General features: G+C 44.2%; 1 protein-coding gene across 3 annotated transcripts in view; it reads right to left on the bottom strand.

The window, feature by feature from the left end:
- MRPS35 (mitochondrial ribosomal protein S35) overlaps positions 1-17,224 on the bottom strand; it is a 66,563-nt gene extending 49,339 nt beyond the window's left edge. For 2 of the 3 annotated variants that reach the window (XR_016441915.1, XM_090043850.1), the window contains exons 1-5: positions 17,017-17,223; positions 8,282-8,325; positions 5,632-5,799; positions 5,170-5,230; positions 1,051-1,190 (exon numbers count right to left, since the gene is read on the bottom strand). Coding sequence is in view for 2 of the 3 variants with exons in the window: in XM_090043850.1 (XP_089899976.1) it covers positions 1,051-1,190; positions 5,170-5,230; positions 5,632-5,799; positions 8,282-8,325; positions 17,017-17,161 (558 nt within the window). In the remaining variant the exon portion in view is untranslated. Of the gene's footprint in view, positions 1-1,050; positions 1,191-5,169; positions 5,231-5,631; positions 5,800-8,281; positions 8,326-17,016 lie in introns of all 3 variants that reach the window. The other variant, XM_090043849.1, reaches the window with a different exon arrangement.
- Between the last annotated feature and the right edge of the window lie 1,452 nt (positions 17,225-18,676).

Genomic DNA, 18,676 nt, shown 5'->3' with positions numbered 1-18,676 from the left:
AACAAAACTTGATATTCTTGCTATTTGCAGAGTAAATGTCAGGTAAAATTAGAATATTGTCACAGATCTGTCTTTGAACACCCCTTTGACTTTTACAGATCGCCTTTAAGGCTAAGAACAATACCTTTAGTCACCATTAAACTCCTAGTCTGGATTTCTGTTCTCAGGCAGAGTTCCAATTCAAGCTCTGCCACTATCACGTTCTAACTAATTAAAAAATGAGCAATGTTGCTAGCCTGAGGAAGCTACTATTTTAATGCTATTAAGGAAGACCTCTAAGGCCAGAGAATATATTAGTTTTCATTTTAAGTCTTATAATTAAGGGCCAACTGAATTTGAAGTGGCTGCCTGCCAATTTTGTGGGCAGAATACAGGGCCCAGCAGCGATTCACAGGCAGAGTGTGGTTCTGATCAACTGTGGGGAGCTGGTGGCCCCACCCCTCTCCACTAATTGGCTGTGAAGACTGCCTGTCATGCAGCCCCACACCTCATTGCTGACTGGCTGCTCGTCATGCGGCCCTGCACCTCACCGCTGATTGGTAGAGAGGGGTAGGGCAACATGACAGGTAGCCTTCACAGCCAATCAGTAGTGAGGGGCACAGCAGCCAACTCAATGGCAGTCTGAGTGGATTTCATGCTTTTTGTGGGCAATGCTGGATTTCACAAAAACCTGATTTCAGTTGGTCCTTACTTACAGTAAATGAAAAATGCAAAAACAATAAGGGCATCCCAGAAGATACATGAATATTGGTCCTAAAATGCTTGAGATGCTAACCAGGGAAATTATAGGACAGGCATACCCTGACACAAGAAAAAACTTGGTTTTCTTCAGTTACTGAACTGAATGCCTGCAGTTATAAGTTGTGCAGCTGATAACTTTACCTCTCTACTTTAAATACTGCCAGAAAGCATGACATTTCAGGTCTTCCATTGCCTTTCACTTGAAGATGAACAGTAACACTCTACATATGTCCCTTTAAATCAAGCTTTTTTCCTCAACAATACTAAGAGAAAATGACTCCTTGTTAGTAAGGTCTACATACTACTTACTCTTAAGGTCACCACTCTTGCTTTGGGATTATGAATAGATGGCCCTGCTGAAACATAATCCACTGTGTCAGTTTCAACAGGAAAATGCTGCTCACATTTCTCGTCACTGTCCAATGCAGTTGGCCATTCAGTGCAGAAATCTGAAGAAACAAAAACCAACAAGTTTGATTCAAGCAATATTATTGACATTCAGGTGACAACAGGACAGTACCATCATATATCTGTATTTACCTCTTAAAGGAATTGTTTTGTGTAGTTAAGCAGAAACCATATAGAATAAATACTGAAAACTATCAAAGCCATTACAGGATCACACCAATAACTTCCTTCCTCCCCCTTTCCCTTCCTCTTCCTTAAATATTAGCTTTGTTATCTACTGAAGAACTCTAACTCTATATCTTTCCCAAAAAAGTTAACCTTTAAAGCAAGGGTTAGCAACCTACAACCCACGAAGAAGTTGAACCTGGCCTTGGGTGGAATAAGGGATTGGACAGCAGAAGGCCAGGTTGCAAGCCATGGCCTGGGGAGGGAAGAAAAATATTACACATGTACCCTAGCATGGAAATCCACCAGTTCGGTGGGTTGCTACGTTCTACATTAGCTTTATATTCCAAACCACTGCAGAATGAAGTACCAAAAAGAGCACATTATAGTGATAATTACTGAGGCGGAAAAGACAGATAACTAGGATAGAATCCTCATGGAAGGGAGGAGACTGAGCTTCTTGAGTACAGATACAGAACTGGTTTTGACCTCAGCCACAACCTGGGTACCAAGGAGGAACATACAGTAGTATCTAAGAGAACTAACCTGCACAAGATACACTTTCAATTGGGGTACTTATTTAATTTTCCTCTGTTCTTCCAGGCCTCAATGCACACAGATTAACTTTACTCTTCTACTAATGTTGGTATAAAGGAGAATATTCCACAGTGCAACTTGAGTTATACTGACATAAACATGCTTATACCTGCATGGAAAGGAAACTAAGAACATCTCACAGTAAAACCCCAGGGTACTCAAGGAACTGGCGAGCATCATAGCCCAGCCCCTGGCACGGATCTTTGAAAGCTCCTGGCGCTCTCCTGTAGTGCCTGAAGACTGGAAGAAGGCCAATGTGGTGCCTATCTTCAAGAAAGGGACGAAAGTGGATCTAGCTAACTATAGGCCCATCAGCCTGACTTCTATCCCAGGGAAGGTCTTAGAAAAGTTTATTAAAGAGGCCATCCTTAATGGACTGGCCGACACCAACATCCTAAGGGATAGCCAGCACAGGTTTGTTGCAGGTAGATCTTGCTTGACCAATCTCATTTCCTTCTATGACCAGGTGATCTATCACCTGGACAAGGGAGACGAGATTGAAGTCATATATCTTGACTTCAAAAAAGCCTTTGATCTGGTATCCCATGATCACCTCTTGGCGAAACTGGCCAATTGTGGCCTTGGGTCCATCATGATCCGCCGGCTGGGAAATTCCCTCCGTGGTTGGACCCAGAGGGTAGTAATTGATGGAAGTCACTCATCATGGTGTCCTGTGACCAGTGGGGTCCCCCAAGGCTCTCTCCCTGGACCCATATTGTTCATTAATGATATGGACATTGGAGTCAGGAGCGGACTGGCCAAGTTCACTGATAACACCAAACTTTGGGGCAAAGCATCCATGCCAGAAGAGAGGCCGGTGATCCAGGCTGACCTGGATAGGCTCAGCAAATGGGACGAGAACCTGATGGTGTTTAACACTGAAAAATGCAGGGTTCTCCACCTTGGGGGAAAAAACCTGCAGCTTCCTTATAGGTTTGGCAGTGCTACGCTGGCTAGCACTATGGAAGAAAGAGACTTGGGGGTTATCATTGACCACAAGATGAACATGAGCCTGCAACGTGATACTGTGGCTAGTAAAGCGACCAAAACGTTGGCTTGCATCAAATCCCAGGATGTCCTCCTCCCCCTGTAGTCGGCCTTGGTGAGACCGCAGCTAGAGTACTGCATCCAGTTTTGGGCTCCACAATTCAAACAGGATGTGGAGAAGCTTGAGAGAGTCCAGAGAAGAGCCACGCGCATGATCAGAGATCAGGAAAGCAGACCTTATGATGACAGGCTCAGGGGTGACCTGATGGCCACCTATAAGTTTATCAGGGGTGACTACCAGTATCTGGGGGAACATTTGTTCACCAGAGCGCCCCAAGGGATGACGACGTTGAACGGTCATAAACTACTACAAGACTGTTTCAGGCTTGACATAAGGTCTGGAACAGCCTGCCATCGGAGGTGGTTCAAGCACCTACACTTAACACCTTTAAGAGCAAATTGGATGCTTATCTTGCTGGGATCCTATGACCCTCGCTGACTTCCTGTCCTTTGGGCGAGGGGCTGGACTCGAAGATCTTCCGAGGTCCCTTCCAGCCCTAAAGTCTATGAAAATCTATGAAAACTTGGATGTGGGGGTAGAAAGCACCCTGTTCAAGTTTGCTGATGACACTAAGATGTGGGGGGATGTAGGTGCACTAGAAGGGTGCAATAGGCTACAAGCTGACCTTGACAGGTTGCAACGGTGGGCGGATGAGAATAGGATGGGGTTTAACACTGATAAGTGCAAGGTGTTGCACATGGGGAGGAAGAACCGGCACCACACTTACAGGTTGGGGAACTCCCCTCTTGCCAGCACGGAGACGGAAAAGGATCTTGGAGTCATCATTGACTCCACGATGAACATGGGCCGGCAGTGTGGGGAGGCAGTCAAGAAGGCCAACCGTACCCTGTCATGCATCCACAGATGCATCTCGAGCAGGTCCAGGGAGGTGATCCTCCCCCTCTATGCGGCACTGGTCAGGCCGCAGCTGGAGTACTGCGTCCAGTTCTGGGCGCCACACTTCAAGAGGGACGTGGACGATATGGAAAGAGTTCAGAGGAGGGCCACTCGTATGATCAGGGGTCAGCAGGGCAGGCCTTATGAGGAGAGGCTACGGGACCTGAACCTGTTTAGCCTCCACAAGAGAAGGTTAAGGGGGGACCTTGTGGCCTGCTACAAACTGGTCAGGGGGGATCAGCAGGTATTGGGGGAGTCCCTGTTCCCCCGTGCGCTGCCAGGAGTGACCAGGAATAACGGTCACAAGCTGGCGGAGGGTAAGTTTAGATTAGATATTAGGAGGCGCTACTTCACAGTCAGGGCGGCTAGGGCCTGGAACCAGCTTCCAGGGGAAGTGGTGCAGGCTCCTAGCCTGGGGATTTTTAAAAGGAAGTTAGATGAGCACCTTGCCGGGGTCATCTGACCCCGGGGCTCTTTCCTGCCAAGGCAGGGGGTCAGACTAGATGATCTACCTAGGTCCCTTCCGACTCTAGCTACTATGAAACTATGAAAACTGTGTTCATTATGGGGGTTGTACCGATATAGTTGCAGTGAATAAACTGCAGCTAACTGACACAGATATACCAGTCAAAGAAAGCTGTGTAAACCAGGCCTAGTCTTATCACTGAGTTCCATCCAAGCCCCATTCTTATTAAGACACTGGATTCATTCATTTCCCAACATTACCTAGACCTAACAGAAAAAGTCTTGCTAGCCAACACAAGCAAAATCTGCCTACAGCCAGTCATCTGAGCTAACCCCAACTTCCTTAGAGGGGGAAAAAAGTGAATATGCAGACTTATGAAACTGAATGCAATAAGAAACAATGATACCACAGAATAGGATACTGGACAATACTGACAGCGAAGTCTGATAAATTCCAGCTTTAGATGTGGGTCATTTTCTTATTGCATTGTGGAATGGAGCATCTCAGGGGTTGGCAATATACAACCCCAGGCGAGATCTGGCATGTGAAATCAGGTGGTATGGAGCTGCACCAAGGTGCATGCCCCCTCCACAGCACTCTTATTCAGCCCTCCCTAAAGCTCTTTCTTACCAGCACTTCCCATACTCTCATTGCAGAGGGGCAGATATCTGCAATGATGATGCAGGCACCTCAAATTCTCTTGGGGATGGAAAGGAGCTCGTGGCAGGGAGTGAGGTTGCAAGCTTTGGTCTGGGAGGCAAAATGTTGCCAACCTCTATCTTAAGACAAGGAGGCAAGAAAATGCAAAGAAAAGAAGGAAAATGAAAGAAAATGCAGAAGAACTCACCTTTAAGAGCTGCACAGTGTTTCTTAACTGCACCAGGAGTAAGATGCAAAAAATTGGGAATCTGAAAAAATATTTTAGTTGTAAATTGATATGTGTGGACTCTACCTTGACCAGGCAGTAACTTGCTCATACAAAATCCAATCACATTTTCAATACTTCTTTCATGCATAAAAAAACTAATCAGAGAATCAAGAGAGAGGATTATTATGCAAGTGTCTTTTCCTACCTTTGATCTAATGTAAGTTTAATTAAACAACAATACACTATGCAAGCCTTTTACAAAGATGAACAAAACAAATCTGATTGGCTTCATTTATATTTCTACTTTGGTGCAAGGCTATGTTAGAATGAATTATGTTCACCTTTTTCTCATATATTTAACAGTAAATATCTACCCATACCACCAAGCATTTACTTTTGTGACTTGATTTTCAAGATTAACTAAAATGAATAAATTCCTACCTTTATAAGTTCCAAGTTGCCCTCTTTTGATAGAGGTGCTCCTCTCCTCGTTGGGTAGCCCATTCGAATGGGAAGTGGAACTGCAGAAGGCTTAAATGCTGCTGCAGTTGGGTAAACGTTGCTCCAATCTTGATCAACAGGCATTTTTTTTGTTCTAGGAATCCCAAACTAAACCACAGTTAGAAGTGATAAAAGTTAGATGAAGGTGGTTTGGTTTGAGAGATAAAGCCAGTAACTTCAAGGAATACCTTGAGGTCGCATCTGACAAAGTAATTTGTTGCCATGAAATGTCATGGCTCTCTTAACCAGTTGTTTTCTAAGGTGTCACACTGCCTTACCTGATGCTTGACTTCACACTAACATGGGTAACAACCTCTGTGCTCAACAATTTGTAACAAAGTCAGTGTTTAGTTTAAAAAAAAAAAAAAGTTAGTAATAAATGTTTAAGATTAAATCATTTTAACTAAACAGTGTGCAAGATTGCTGTAGTAAAACATTTGTCCACATACAAGCTGCATCTATACTTAGGTATGTATGGGGTGGGGGAAGAGGAAGAGGAGGAGGGGAATCCACAAAACTTGCAAACAAAATTGAAGGATGGGGTCACTCAAATACTTACAAAAACATTCTGGCCACTTGCAGATGTGAACTCCCCCCAACCCCCCCAAAAAAACACTTTACCAGAAGAAGCAGCACATTACTTTGATCCAACACCACAGCATCTGTATAGATCAAGTGCTTTAGAGGAGTTTTTTGGCACTTTTAGCTAAAGCGGATTCAATCAGCTATTAGATAAGTGCCAAAAAAGCCCCACTAAAGCACGTGAACTATACAATGTTGAACTAATACACTGCCTCTTTTGGGCATGAGCTGGGCTCAGCATGGGAATGTGCCAAATTTAAAGTGGTTTGGTTTTTTTACATCTGCAAGCAGCCTGTATGTTACATTTCTTTTTTCATATTGCTTTAAAGTTTAAATGAAACATTCAAAGACCACCTTTTTTTTTGCCTTAAGGCATATGAAAATGGCCTAAACGCCTTTCCTCTTTCCCCTTGCTTTTATTTTATTTTAGAAATATGAGAAACAGAAACTCTATTCATTCATGGTTTTATTAGAAGTCTGTGAAAAGACTTTTATTAGAAGTGTGTAGTGTGAGCTTTAAGCACCAAAGTTACAAGAGTATATAGGTGCCAAAAAATGCCTCTCAGGATTTCCAAAAGTATCTGAGTAGGTTAGATAACCCCTCCTCCATCAAATAAACAAAACAAAGGCAAAGCAAACCACCACGAAAGGAACTTTAAAATTGTGGTTCTGAATGCAAGACAGAAGCTCACTAAACAACTTTCTTTCAGATCCTCATATACCCAAAGTGGTTGACCCAAGATATTTAAAATTTGTTATATATTGCTGATTGATGGAAGAATTCCAATAATTTGATCATGGCCCCATGAATGCAGTCGCTACACAAAAAGAAGCTGGTCTCTTCCCCAAAGAACTTACTATGTAAATCTAAGATAAGAAAAAAAGGGATGAAGCCCATCAAACTGCTTTGGTAGATCATTAAAAATTACTGTTTAGTGCAAATAAATACACATACAAAGCACACAAGGCAACTACTATAAACCTTCAGATTATTAAAAATAATTCATGGCAACATGCTCTGTGTTTCTTACTTAGTGATCATGTACGACTTTCCTGAATCACAACACCTTATAGGAAATTCCCAGAAAAGAGGGGGAGTCAAAGTTCAGAGAAGCCATGACAGATATTTTAGTTACCTTTGGGACTGGACTCAATGATCTGTAAGGTCCCTTCCAGCCCCTAACTACTATGAAACTATGACAGATATTGGTCACAAACCAAGGGAACTCAAAGTCAAGGCCACAGTAACATTCTGGATTTCTCTGAAGTGTAACCTGTGTTTGCAGTGCTTGGCCTGAACACAATTACAATACTACTATTTTTTGTACTTTTAAGGGTGCATGATTGATTATTGACAAGGACAGAAGTGATGTTTGTGCCAAAAGAAAAGTGGGGCCAGGGAAAGCCTCTGCTTGCCCACACCTCTGGCTTTTCAACACTTGTGTGCAGTTCAGAGGGACTAAACATGATAACTTAAAAGCTGGCAGGCTGGGAGCCAGATTCAGGGAGGCTCTTCCTGGCTCCGGTTCCCCATGCTTCTAGCTGCAGAACTGCCTACTGAATACTGTATATTGAATACCTATTGGTATTCCCAGGCAGGGTAGAGGCTAGGCTGTCAATTAATGAGCTCCCCAAAACTTGGAGGTGACCCAAGAAGCAGTCTTGTAGTGTCCCCTGTCTAGAAAGCTTACCTGTGTAGTTCTCCCACGTGGGGACTGGAATACATATACATTCCATCCCCCAGGCCTTTTATTTACCCATAGGAATTTCGCAGAAATTCTTACTGCTGAAAATGAGTGCCTATCAATAGCTTACATCAGATAGTTGAAAAGTTTGAGAAAGATTAAAATGAATGATTGATTCTGGAATGTGGACATATTCAGTTGTTTTATTGGCTTTATTTTCAGAGAAATGTATTCTTCTTTTAATAAATTTCTGAAACACTGTAAAACATTAAAAGTAAAACCTGTCTTGGGGTAAGATGTTTGCAAACACTTTCGTTTCTTACCCGTCTACTGTACCGTGGTACTCCAGATCTTCTCAAGTGTGTACCTACAAGGCAAAATAATTTACTATTAAACTTGCTAAAAACCCCTTATATATTCATGGCATGGCATCATAGCAACAGTAAAATTAACAGATAAAGGCAATCTGCAGAATTACCTGTTACAGTTAATGGAAGCCAGGGAGAACCCTAGCCTTTCAAATTAGGACTTGGGGTGGGTGGCCAGGAGAAGGGTGGATATCACTCACCTCCCTGCCAGTGTTGAGAATTAGGGGTGCACCAATAGATATTCTAGGGGCTGATACTGATAGCTGATTTTTAAGGAGGCATATCGGCCAATACCAATCCAATTTCTGATACAGTGGTTGCAGCTGGTAAGTCTGTTGTGGTAGATGGGGAGGAGGGACGGAAGGGGTGTTGGGGGGTATACTGAGGTCCCTGCAATGAGTGCGACAGGGTCAGAGGCTGGGTGTGGGATGGAACCGTGGATTGTCCAGGGGCTGTGGGGTGGGGAGGGCAGCTCCTGCTGCTGTACACACCTCAGGACACTGGAGGGGTGGGGGGAGGGGGGAAGAAGAGGCGTGTGCCCCCAGATCTGTGGGGGGGGGGAGGGGGGCAAGAATATGGTTTTGGAGAGTAAACTAGCAAAGCAAGTGAAATTCTGTTCATTGAAGTTTATCAGCTCTATCACTGTGAAAACAAGACAAACAGCCTCAGCACCACAATTCCAATGAACAAAGAGTTTTTCTCTTCAAGTCTGTTCATAGCATCAGAAGTAGGCTGTTACCTACGATAGCTTAGGCCTCTCAGAATGAGTTAGTCCCTACTATACCATGCTGCCTTGCTTTCTGCCACTTCTAATGAAGTCAAGGAAATTCTATCTGCTTGGCCAGGACTAAATTTGATCCTGCAACTTGGCATCATTACTTGTAATGGGTATCTGATAAACTAATCTTTTCCACTGCCCACTAAGACACTATTTCCTTGCATACAAATTGACACATCCCGAGTTTGATTGGCAAGTAGGACATCTGCTTTTCCCTCTATTCACTCATGTAACTTATATATTTTATATAATATTACAAAATGAAAGATACCTTAGTCCTTGGATCAAGATATCAATGTCTACATATAGACATCTAGGTAACTTGACAAACCTTTGTTTTGCACCCATTACTGGAAGCCATATCATAAGGTTTATATTTTCCCTCTTCTAGCTTAGAAATATCACAGGTAGAGAGCCATGACAAAAATTCCAAGTAGGAAGCTGTGTCCTACTTATTTGTCTCAAAACTACCACTCATTTATACTTAGAACATTTTACCACGATATATATACACAACTGATGCAGTGCTCCTTCAGCTGTTGCAGCTTCTAATGGCCAAACTGTGCTTTCTGCTGTTCTCCCAGGCTTCCAAGAGAAATAAACTACACTGGTGAAAGAACAGCTTTGCCCATTATGCTGTGCTCATTCTAGGGCATTTTTCCAACAAAGCTATGCATGTCACAGGTTGAACTTACTCTGAACCATATAATTTTTACTAGTAGAAGTCAGCTCCACAGAACTGGTCCCAAACTCCATAGGTTATATATTCGTGCTGATGTATTCAGGGTAGATTTAAAAAACCCCATTTTTAAAAAAATCAATTTTGATTGGATTTTTATTTTTGTTTTAAACAGTAAATAATAAACATTAAATCTGTTTCAAATTAAATATGGAAATATGGGCAAGGTTTAACTACATTAAAACCATTAGAATAAATAAGATATATTGAAATTAAAATATGAAGTCTAGAAAAGAGGCTAAGAGAACATGAAGCTTGTAGCATTTACACAGAATGCTCATTTGATGTCTCTTAATATTTTAGTCAAAAACAAATGCTTTGGGAATAAAGAAAATTATAAAAATCATAAAATACTCATTCAATAATTATTTTGCTTCAGCCTTAGTCAAGAGAGAGCAGCAATCAAAACGAATTACCACTCAAGGTGTAAGAAAAATTTCAGGAGCTATTTATTACAAACAGGATGACACTTTATACAGCAAGTAGTGACAATATAGGTAGAAATATCACAGTTAAATGAGTCAGTATCAGACCAAAGACAAAGAACAGGCAAGCAACATATACTGAAACCAGTTACCACAGCTTTGGACAAGTTGTAAAAAGATCCACAAATGTTCTCTACTGCTGTACGTCACTAAAGATAGGTGGTTTTATTTATCTTAAATCATACTGGGCTGTACTGCCAATCATAAACTAATACTATTCTCAGACAGAAAACTATATTAAGATTGAGTTCAGGTTGAAAGTACACATAAGTAACTTAAGAGAAAAAGACAAAACAGGATGCTGCAACAATCCCTAAACCCAGCATTATAAAACCAGGAAATTCAGGGCTAACCTCCAACTTTGAAAAAAGTAAGACATATTGAGGTAAGAACACAAGTAGCAGCATATTGGGTCAGACCAAAGAACCACTGAGCCCAGCAGTCTGTCTTCAAGTGGCAAATAGCAGATATTTTAGAGCAGGGATACTCAAACCCTGGCCCATGGGCTAGATCCAACCCAAGAAACCATGCCACCTGGCCTGCAGAGGTCTCAACAGGCCTGAAAATTTGGTGGTGGGGGAAGCAGTGGCAGCAATCACTGCTCTCCTGATGCAAAATTTCTAGACCCATAAAGCAATCCACAGGCCAGATAGCTTCCTAGATCCAGGCACAGGGGCCAGCTGCAAATGGTGCGGGGCCTGATCCTGCAGCACACAGCCCCAATCTGGTAGGACTCCAAGAAGTGATACAGGCCCTGAGAAATGATGATACCCTGCACAGGGCTGAGGAAGGTTGCACAGGGTCCCAATATGGCTGAGGGAGGTAGTGGAGGTCCCAATTCATCAATGTGGGGCTGAGGAAGGTGGCACAGGGCCTGACCCTAGTGGGTGGGGCCTGATCAGACCCTTGGGAAGGCCCCTTATCTGGCTCACAGCATCACAAGGATGAGCACGACTGGTTTAGAACAGTGATTCTCAACCAGGATGCTACACCAACCTGAGGTGCTTTGAGATCCTTTCAAGTGAGCCACAGGGAGCCATGCAACATGAGTACTGTTGGGTTTGCAAACATAATTCACAAGATAAACCCAGAGATTTTGAACACAAATCCAGAGTGTTCAAAACATTTCTGCCCTGTTGTGGTCTTTCTGAGTTCTCTACAACAGAAGAGTTAATTGCTCTATTATTTTCCATAGTCAAAAAATTAGGGCAAGCTAAAAGCTGGCATTTTCTGAGGGGTTCCTTGAAAACTACTGCTACAAAGGTTGAAAACAACTTCTTTAGAAGAGTATGAGAAACAGGACATTTATGGTGATCCATTCCACCTCTTCCTCCCAGTTACCAGCAAACATCAGTTTAGGGATGTACCAAGCCTAAGTTCACATCCCTGACAGCTGTGTTTAGTTGTCCAATTCTACACATATTTTTCTATTCCCTTTTTGACCCCAGTTATGGTAGTGATCCCCACTGTGTACTGTAGCCACGAACTCCTCAAGTTAGTTACACATAGCTTGAGCCATGGTTCACCTCAAGCTAGTTACCAGCAGGGGTGGGCCATTATTTCAGCTGGAGAGCTCCTTAATGAGTTTCAGCAAGCTGTCAAGCATTGGATGCACTGAACCTTTTAGAAGGTTTAACAAAATTTTAACAAAATTATAGATAAAAACAAATCATACACTAAAAATCAAATATGTACTATACTTTAATTTTATTTAAAAATATTGGTCTTGATTTGTGTTTTTTGAATAGTGTATATAGAAGTGATTGCATAACAGCTCAAAATAATGTCTTACTTTTGTGTGGGGCAGGGAGCATGGGGAGGGTATGCCAGAGTGCTAGGTCCCAGAAGCCAGCTGGCAGTAGGGGGAGGGAAGGGGTGCATGCAGCAGAGCTCAGCCAGACAGCGCAGTATGGTCCCCACCCTGCATATAGCCTGTGGCTGCCTCTGCAGTGCTCTGCATGGGGCCAAGACCCGCCTGCTCCCACCCTGGACAGCCCCACACCTGTCAGTCAGCTCCACCTAGGCCCTGGCCTGTATTTATAGCTTCCCTGCAGAGCTGCTGCCACAGCTACCCAGGTGCAGCTCATATCCCCTTGCCTCCAGTGGCTCCTCTTCCTCCTGTCCCTCTGGGCAGCATGTAATGCAGGGAAGCTGTGCAGATGTATGCCAAGCAGTAGATGTTAAGCCAGGTGGGGGGGAAACTGCAGCTGGGCAGCTCCTGCCAGAACATCTGGGGCTCCAGCTCCCTGCCACCTTCCACACATTTGGCCACCCACAGGTGGCTGGCTACTCAATGCTCTGGGTGGGCAGAGCAGGTGGACAGCAGCAGGGAGCTGAAGTCCTGTGCACTGGAGCAGGAGCCACTTGGCTGCAGCCTCCCCCACCACCTTGGCACCTACTACCTGGCATGCACCTCCACGGCTTCCCCACATTACTTGGTTCCTAGAGCGGCACAGCAGGGGTACGAGAAGGAGCTGGTGGAAGCAGGGGGAGCTGAGCAGTATGTAGGAGGCGGCAGCAGCAGCCCCACCACCAGGAAGCACTGCACGCTGGCTGGAGCTGGGACTGGGGTGGTGCTGTCTGGCAAGCATGGGTGGGAGCACAGTGCAGGCTGCCTTGGCCAGAGCTCAGGCCTGCACAGAGTGCTGTGAGGGCAGTCACAAACTGGAGACAATCAACTGGCAGGAACCTATCCACAGGGTGGATCCAATCAGCCAGCAGGCCATATTTTGCCTGCTCCTGATACCAATAGATACTTCATTTTGTTTAAATCGTGACAATTTCATTGGGTGCGCTCTAGTTCTTGTATTAGAAGACAAAGCTAACTGCAGATTTTCTAGTCACTTCTACACTATTCACTATTTTATAAACTTCTATCAAACCTCAAGTCAATCATCCTTTTCTAAGCTGAAAAGTCCTAGCCTTTTTAGTCTTCTCACATGGAAGCCATCCCAGATTCCCAATTTGGTTGCTCTTCTCTGTACCTATTGCTGTTGTTTTGTGCTGCATACTGCATTCAACAGGTGGGTGAACAATAGCTTTATATAATGGAATAATGATGTTTCCAGTTCCTTTTCTAAGGATCCCTAATAAGCCATTGGCCTTTTTGACCACAACTGTACATTAAACCAACGACTTCTAAAAAAACTATCCAGAATGCCTCCAACCTCTCTCAAGTGACAAGAAATAATTCAGCGCTAACTACTGTTTCTGTATAGTTTTTGTTATTTTTTCCTCCATGCAAGTTATTTTGTGTTCAATGTCAAATGTCATCCATCCCTTAATTACCTGAGCATTCTGTTTTGAGAAATCTTTCTGAAACTCTGCATCATCACCTTTATATTTCACTAACAAGAATAATTTTGTATTAACTGCAAACATAAGTCTTTGTTGTGTTTTCCAGATCACTTATGACTATGAGAAATAATACATATTTCAGAACAGGGTCTTAGAAGTACCCTACCATCTTCCTCCATTGTGAAAAAGTAACTACTTAATCCTCCTTATTGCTTCCTACCTTTTAACCAGCTTTCAGTCCATGAGAGGACCTTCTCTCTGATCACATTACAGCTTAATTACTTTAAAAGCCTTTGATGAAGAACTCTGGGGTATACTGTATTAACTGGATTCTCTTTATTCATGTGTTTGTTGACTCCCCTCCCCACCCCACCCTTGCAGGTGAGTATGTTTGCTTTTTCCTTCCTTATGTGTTTCTGTTATAGGGCAGGCTCAAACACCAAAAACCTGGATAGTTTTCTGAATGAATTAAATAAGTGTTGAAGTCAAGTTATTTCACCAGTGATGGATAATGTATATTGACCATGTGAAAAAAAAAAAAAGGCTTCAGTACCGAAGTCACATAACATGGCTTCCCTGAAATATACTACTGGAATTGTTAAAGTTGCACAATAATTTGTGGGGACAAAAAGGTGATTAATGAGATCAAACTACCATGGTTAAGCTACTTGACATCAGAACAAAGACAAATAGAGAAGCCATTGCAAAAGTTCTTCTTCCAGCATAATTGCGCAATATACTTATTTGAGACACAAACCATGCTTTCATCACAACCCTAACAAAACAGAGGTACTAGAATGTGAATTCCGTCATTGCTCTTCTGAAGTTTTGGCCTTCAATATTTGGAGACAAAACCAATTATTCAGCACCTGAAAGAAATCAGCTTTTCTAATGATACTGGCAATTTGGCTGGAGCAGTTTCCATAGATTAAAGCCAGGAAATGGGTGGAACTGCCTACAGCACAGTGAAGGACACATGCAAAAAGAGTAGGCACTGGTCAGGGATTTAACCACAAACAACAGCTAGAAATAAGGAGGTTGTAGTAATGTTGTGGCCCCTTGATGGTTCAGGCAACGCTGGACCAATGGGCAGGGCTGGGACAGACTTTGGCCACACTTTTGAACAACGATAACTTGAAGGAAGGGGATGTGCTGTATTCAAAAGCCTGTCCCAAACACCCTTGCCTTCAGATGCGATGGGGACATGGAGGCTGCGGAGCCAAGGAAAGTCACTCCCCCACTCACTGCTGGATGAAGCAACCTGAAGCCTCCCCCCCAGAGCCAAACAGCATTGTCAGGTCTTTAATATTAAATTATTGCATTGGAAACTCAAAATTATCCTATTTGCTTTAAAACTACCACACACTGAAAAAATGCAAATAAGCTGTCATCTTATTTACTTTATATTGTTCACTGTAACTCAGCAGTGAGTGAGAACTGGGTCTAAGTTGCAGCATTCTGAGGCAAGAAATCATAACTAAGTGCTGACAACAAGCCCCAAAGTCAGTTAAAACTCCCTGAGAATGACTTAGGTTTTGCATATATTGCATCAATTAGCTGCCTCAAATCATCAGGGGTACAGGTTGTAGCTGTGTTGGTCTAAGGAGATGCAGACACAGTTCTTTGGGTAAATCTGATATCTTTTATTAAGCCAACTCAAACAGTTCGACAAGTTTTTCTTTGCAAAGCGGGCCAGACCAATACGACTACCAAATACATCCCTGAAACATGGAAAATGCTGTATTTTAGCTGATTTTGGAATGATAAACTTCACTGCTAAACAAGAAAGAAAGATTTCTACATGTCCCTGCTGTTATGTCATCTGACACCACCTGGGAAGAAATCCTGCCTTATCTGCACACCAAAGGACAACTAACTCACAAAAAGGAACTCTCAGGACCCAACTTCAGCTTCCTCTGTGCAAAATGAAATTTATTTTCTACCTAAGGGGACTTTTCTCCGTCGTTCCCTGAAAGCTTGCAAAAAAAGGTAGTTTTTTTTTGCAATTTCTTAGTTGGTCCAATAAAAGGTATCATCTCTGATCAAGTTTTAGAGAGTTTTGCATTTTTTTAGGGGTGCATCAATAGAGATTTTGGGGACCAATACTCATAGCGGATTTTTAAGCAGGCATATCAGCCAACACCCATCTGATTTCCAATATAGCTGTTCACAGCTGGTAAGTCTATTATGGTGGATGGGGGGCAAGGATCAATGCCCACTGCAATGAGGCAGGAACTGGGGCACGGTGGGACAGGGCTGCACGGATTGGCACGGGGGGGGCAAGAGGGGCTGCATCTGCAGGATGAGGCTGGGGCTGTACTGTGCTCTTCCCAGTGCGGGTGGCAGCGGTGCTGGGAGTGGGGTTACGAGAAAGGAACTTCAACCACCCCAAATTTTGCTGCAGCCACTTCCCAGTGCCACTGCCGCCCGCCCTGAACAGTTTTGAGTGCAACCCCCACATGTCTGGAAGAAACTGGCACAGCCCTGGCCCCAGCCCCCCAATGCAGCTCTGGGGCATATGGATCCCCTCACCTCATGTCCCCTGGGTACACACTGGCACCCCCTTCACCCTGCAGTCCCTGGATGAGCCGCAGCACCATCCTGTTCCTGCCCTACCCTGGCTGGGCAACACCTGCCCCAGCCCACTCTGTCCCTCCCTCATGACAGGGAGCATTTATCTGTCCCACCCCCCCTCACCCCTTCCTTCTCCCCTCCCTGCAACAGACTTACCAGCTAGATGCAGCCCTCCATGCTGCTGGGCTGTTCCTCACTGCCTGTGCGCTGTGGCTGCATACGCATGCCTGGACATTTATTTGCCAAACTCAACCACTTCAGGCCCATTTCCAATGCAATCAATTTTCTATATATTGGTGCCGATCTGACACATTTATTGGTGCACCTCCAATTCCCTTTTGTACACTTTAAGCACTTTTACATCCTGTGAGGGTGGAAGCGATCATACATTAAATGATCGTTATTGCACATCTGGCAACACTGGAGCCAAGGGAGGAGGCGCAGGCTCTGTCCCCTTACTCCCCGTGTTTCAAGCCCTGTGCTGGGCACAAACTCTGAACGGGAGTGGGTCTGCAGCCAAGTGGGAAAGGAGGAGGGGAAAGAAAGGTGTCTAGGGGGCGAGCAGACGGTGGAGGCGGACGCTGTGTAGACCCCTATCCAGCCTAAGATGACCCCCCCCGTCAGCAGCCATTTCCTGTGGGGGGCGGGGTGGGGGTCGCATGGGCCGTTAACGGAAAATACTTCCAACGTTCCCTCTCGCCCCCCACCTGTCCCCGGGGCGCGGAGCAATCCCCGGCCGGTCACGTGCCTCCTGCCCCACTCAGGGACCGGGCGGAACAGGCGGGGGTGGGAGCGTCTGCCCGGAGCCGGAGCTCACCTCCAAACCGGCTTTTTGTTTTGGGGGCCTCCGTAAAATTGGCCGCGGCCGGCAGCAGTATCGGGGTCCACACGCAGCGGAGTTGCGACAACACAGGTCGGCCGTAACGGCCCACAGCACAGAGGAACGCAACAGCGGTCGCCATGTTCGCGGCTTGCGCATGCGGTCAGCAACTGACGGGGGCCCGAAGCAGCCAAAGAGGCTGAAAGGACGAAGAGATGGGTTGTGCGCCTGCGCGGAGCCCGGCCGGCGGGCGGCCTGGCGAAGAGCGCCGGGTCTCGCTGAGGGGCAAAGGGTGGAGAGAGCGGGAGCACTGCGACAGCTCTGAAGATTTCATAAAAGAGAGACAATGACTCCTTAATCAATCATTATCAATGATTAATGACTACTACTCATTAATAACCAGTTACCAAAAATTATCAATACTCAACCGTGAGCAAATAATTATCGACAAACAGTTGTTAATTAAATTAGAAAGAATTAATAACTGGTTAAAACATAATCACTTGTTAAACCATTAGCAGTTAATTGTTAAATAATTAACATGCAATTATTAGATCGACAGTTACTCAATGGTTAATGCTTAATTAAATTATTAACAAGTAATCATGAATAAAGGGATAAACAACCATTAGGCAAATCAGCAACTAAGCATTAGTTGAATTATTGACAATTAAATATTAATGGAGTTATTAACGATTGGGGGTGTATTAATGATTATTCATTAATAACTGACTAATCACTTGATCATTAATTATCACTTAATCATTGATTAATTATTATTTTTCCAGCATTTTTAGAAGAGGGATGGGAAGAAATATGAAAGCAAAGCAGTTTGCTGTCCAGGCACAGGAAGCTCCCCATCTCTTCCCACTACAGCGCACTGGTGGCCAGGACCCCCCTCCCATCTGCTGTTGCCAACTTCCAGGATTTTGCCACAGCTCTTCTAAGTCTGTCATTTTCTTTTAAACCTACCCCCAGAGCCTGCTTTCATGCAGTGAGGTAGGTTGGTTTGTTTGTTTTATTTTTCACATTTTAAAACCGAGTTTCTAGGCCTCCAGAACAAGCAGAACAGCTTGAGAAACGTAGTAGGAGACAGCAGTTTCCCCCAGTGGGGCACAGTAGGAGCCTTTTAAGGGTGCCACCCAAAGTTAGTGCAAGGGTGACGTTACAGGGAGGATGGTCCAGGATTAGTGCACAAAGCAAGGAGTTTTCAGGGTGATATCTTTTATTGAGCCAACTGCATAGCTGACATCAAATTGGACGAGCTGTCGAGGAGGAAAGCAAAAACCAGTGATTTTTAAGAACAGTGGATAGAGCTTGTGAAATTGGCTGGGTGGGGGGAGAAGAGAGAGAAATTCCCAGGTGTATCAGATGAACACTTAGCAGAGGAAAAGTTTGATTATTGGAAGATTAAGACCTATCAAAAAGGGAGAGGAGTCATCACCTGTAGCATGTAGAGATCAGGTAGATTATAGTGTATAACAATTAATATCAAAGTCCTTGGTTTTTAGTGTCCAGCCAGTTTACAAATTTGTTCCCAAGCTCTGTTCTTAAGAGTGTTTGGTACATTTCCTTTAACCTTAAACAGAGCTAGCTTTATTAGCGGTAGGCCACCACCCTGGGCACTCAGGCAGGAGGGGCTGCGATGCCCCCTGGT

The sequence above is a fragment of the Crocodylus siamensis genome, chromosome 4 (assembly GCF_052110815.1).
Source record: "Crocodylus siamensis isolate JL-2025a chromosome 4, ASM5211081v1, whole genome shotgun sequence".
NCBI lineage: Eukaryota > Metazoa > Chordata > Crocodylia > Crocodylidae > Crocodylus > Crocodylus siamensis.
Note: the sequence above shows the minus strand (reverse complement) of the source record. Positions and strands in the feature narration are given on the sequence as shown.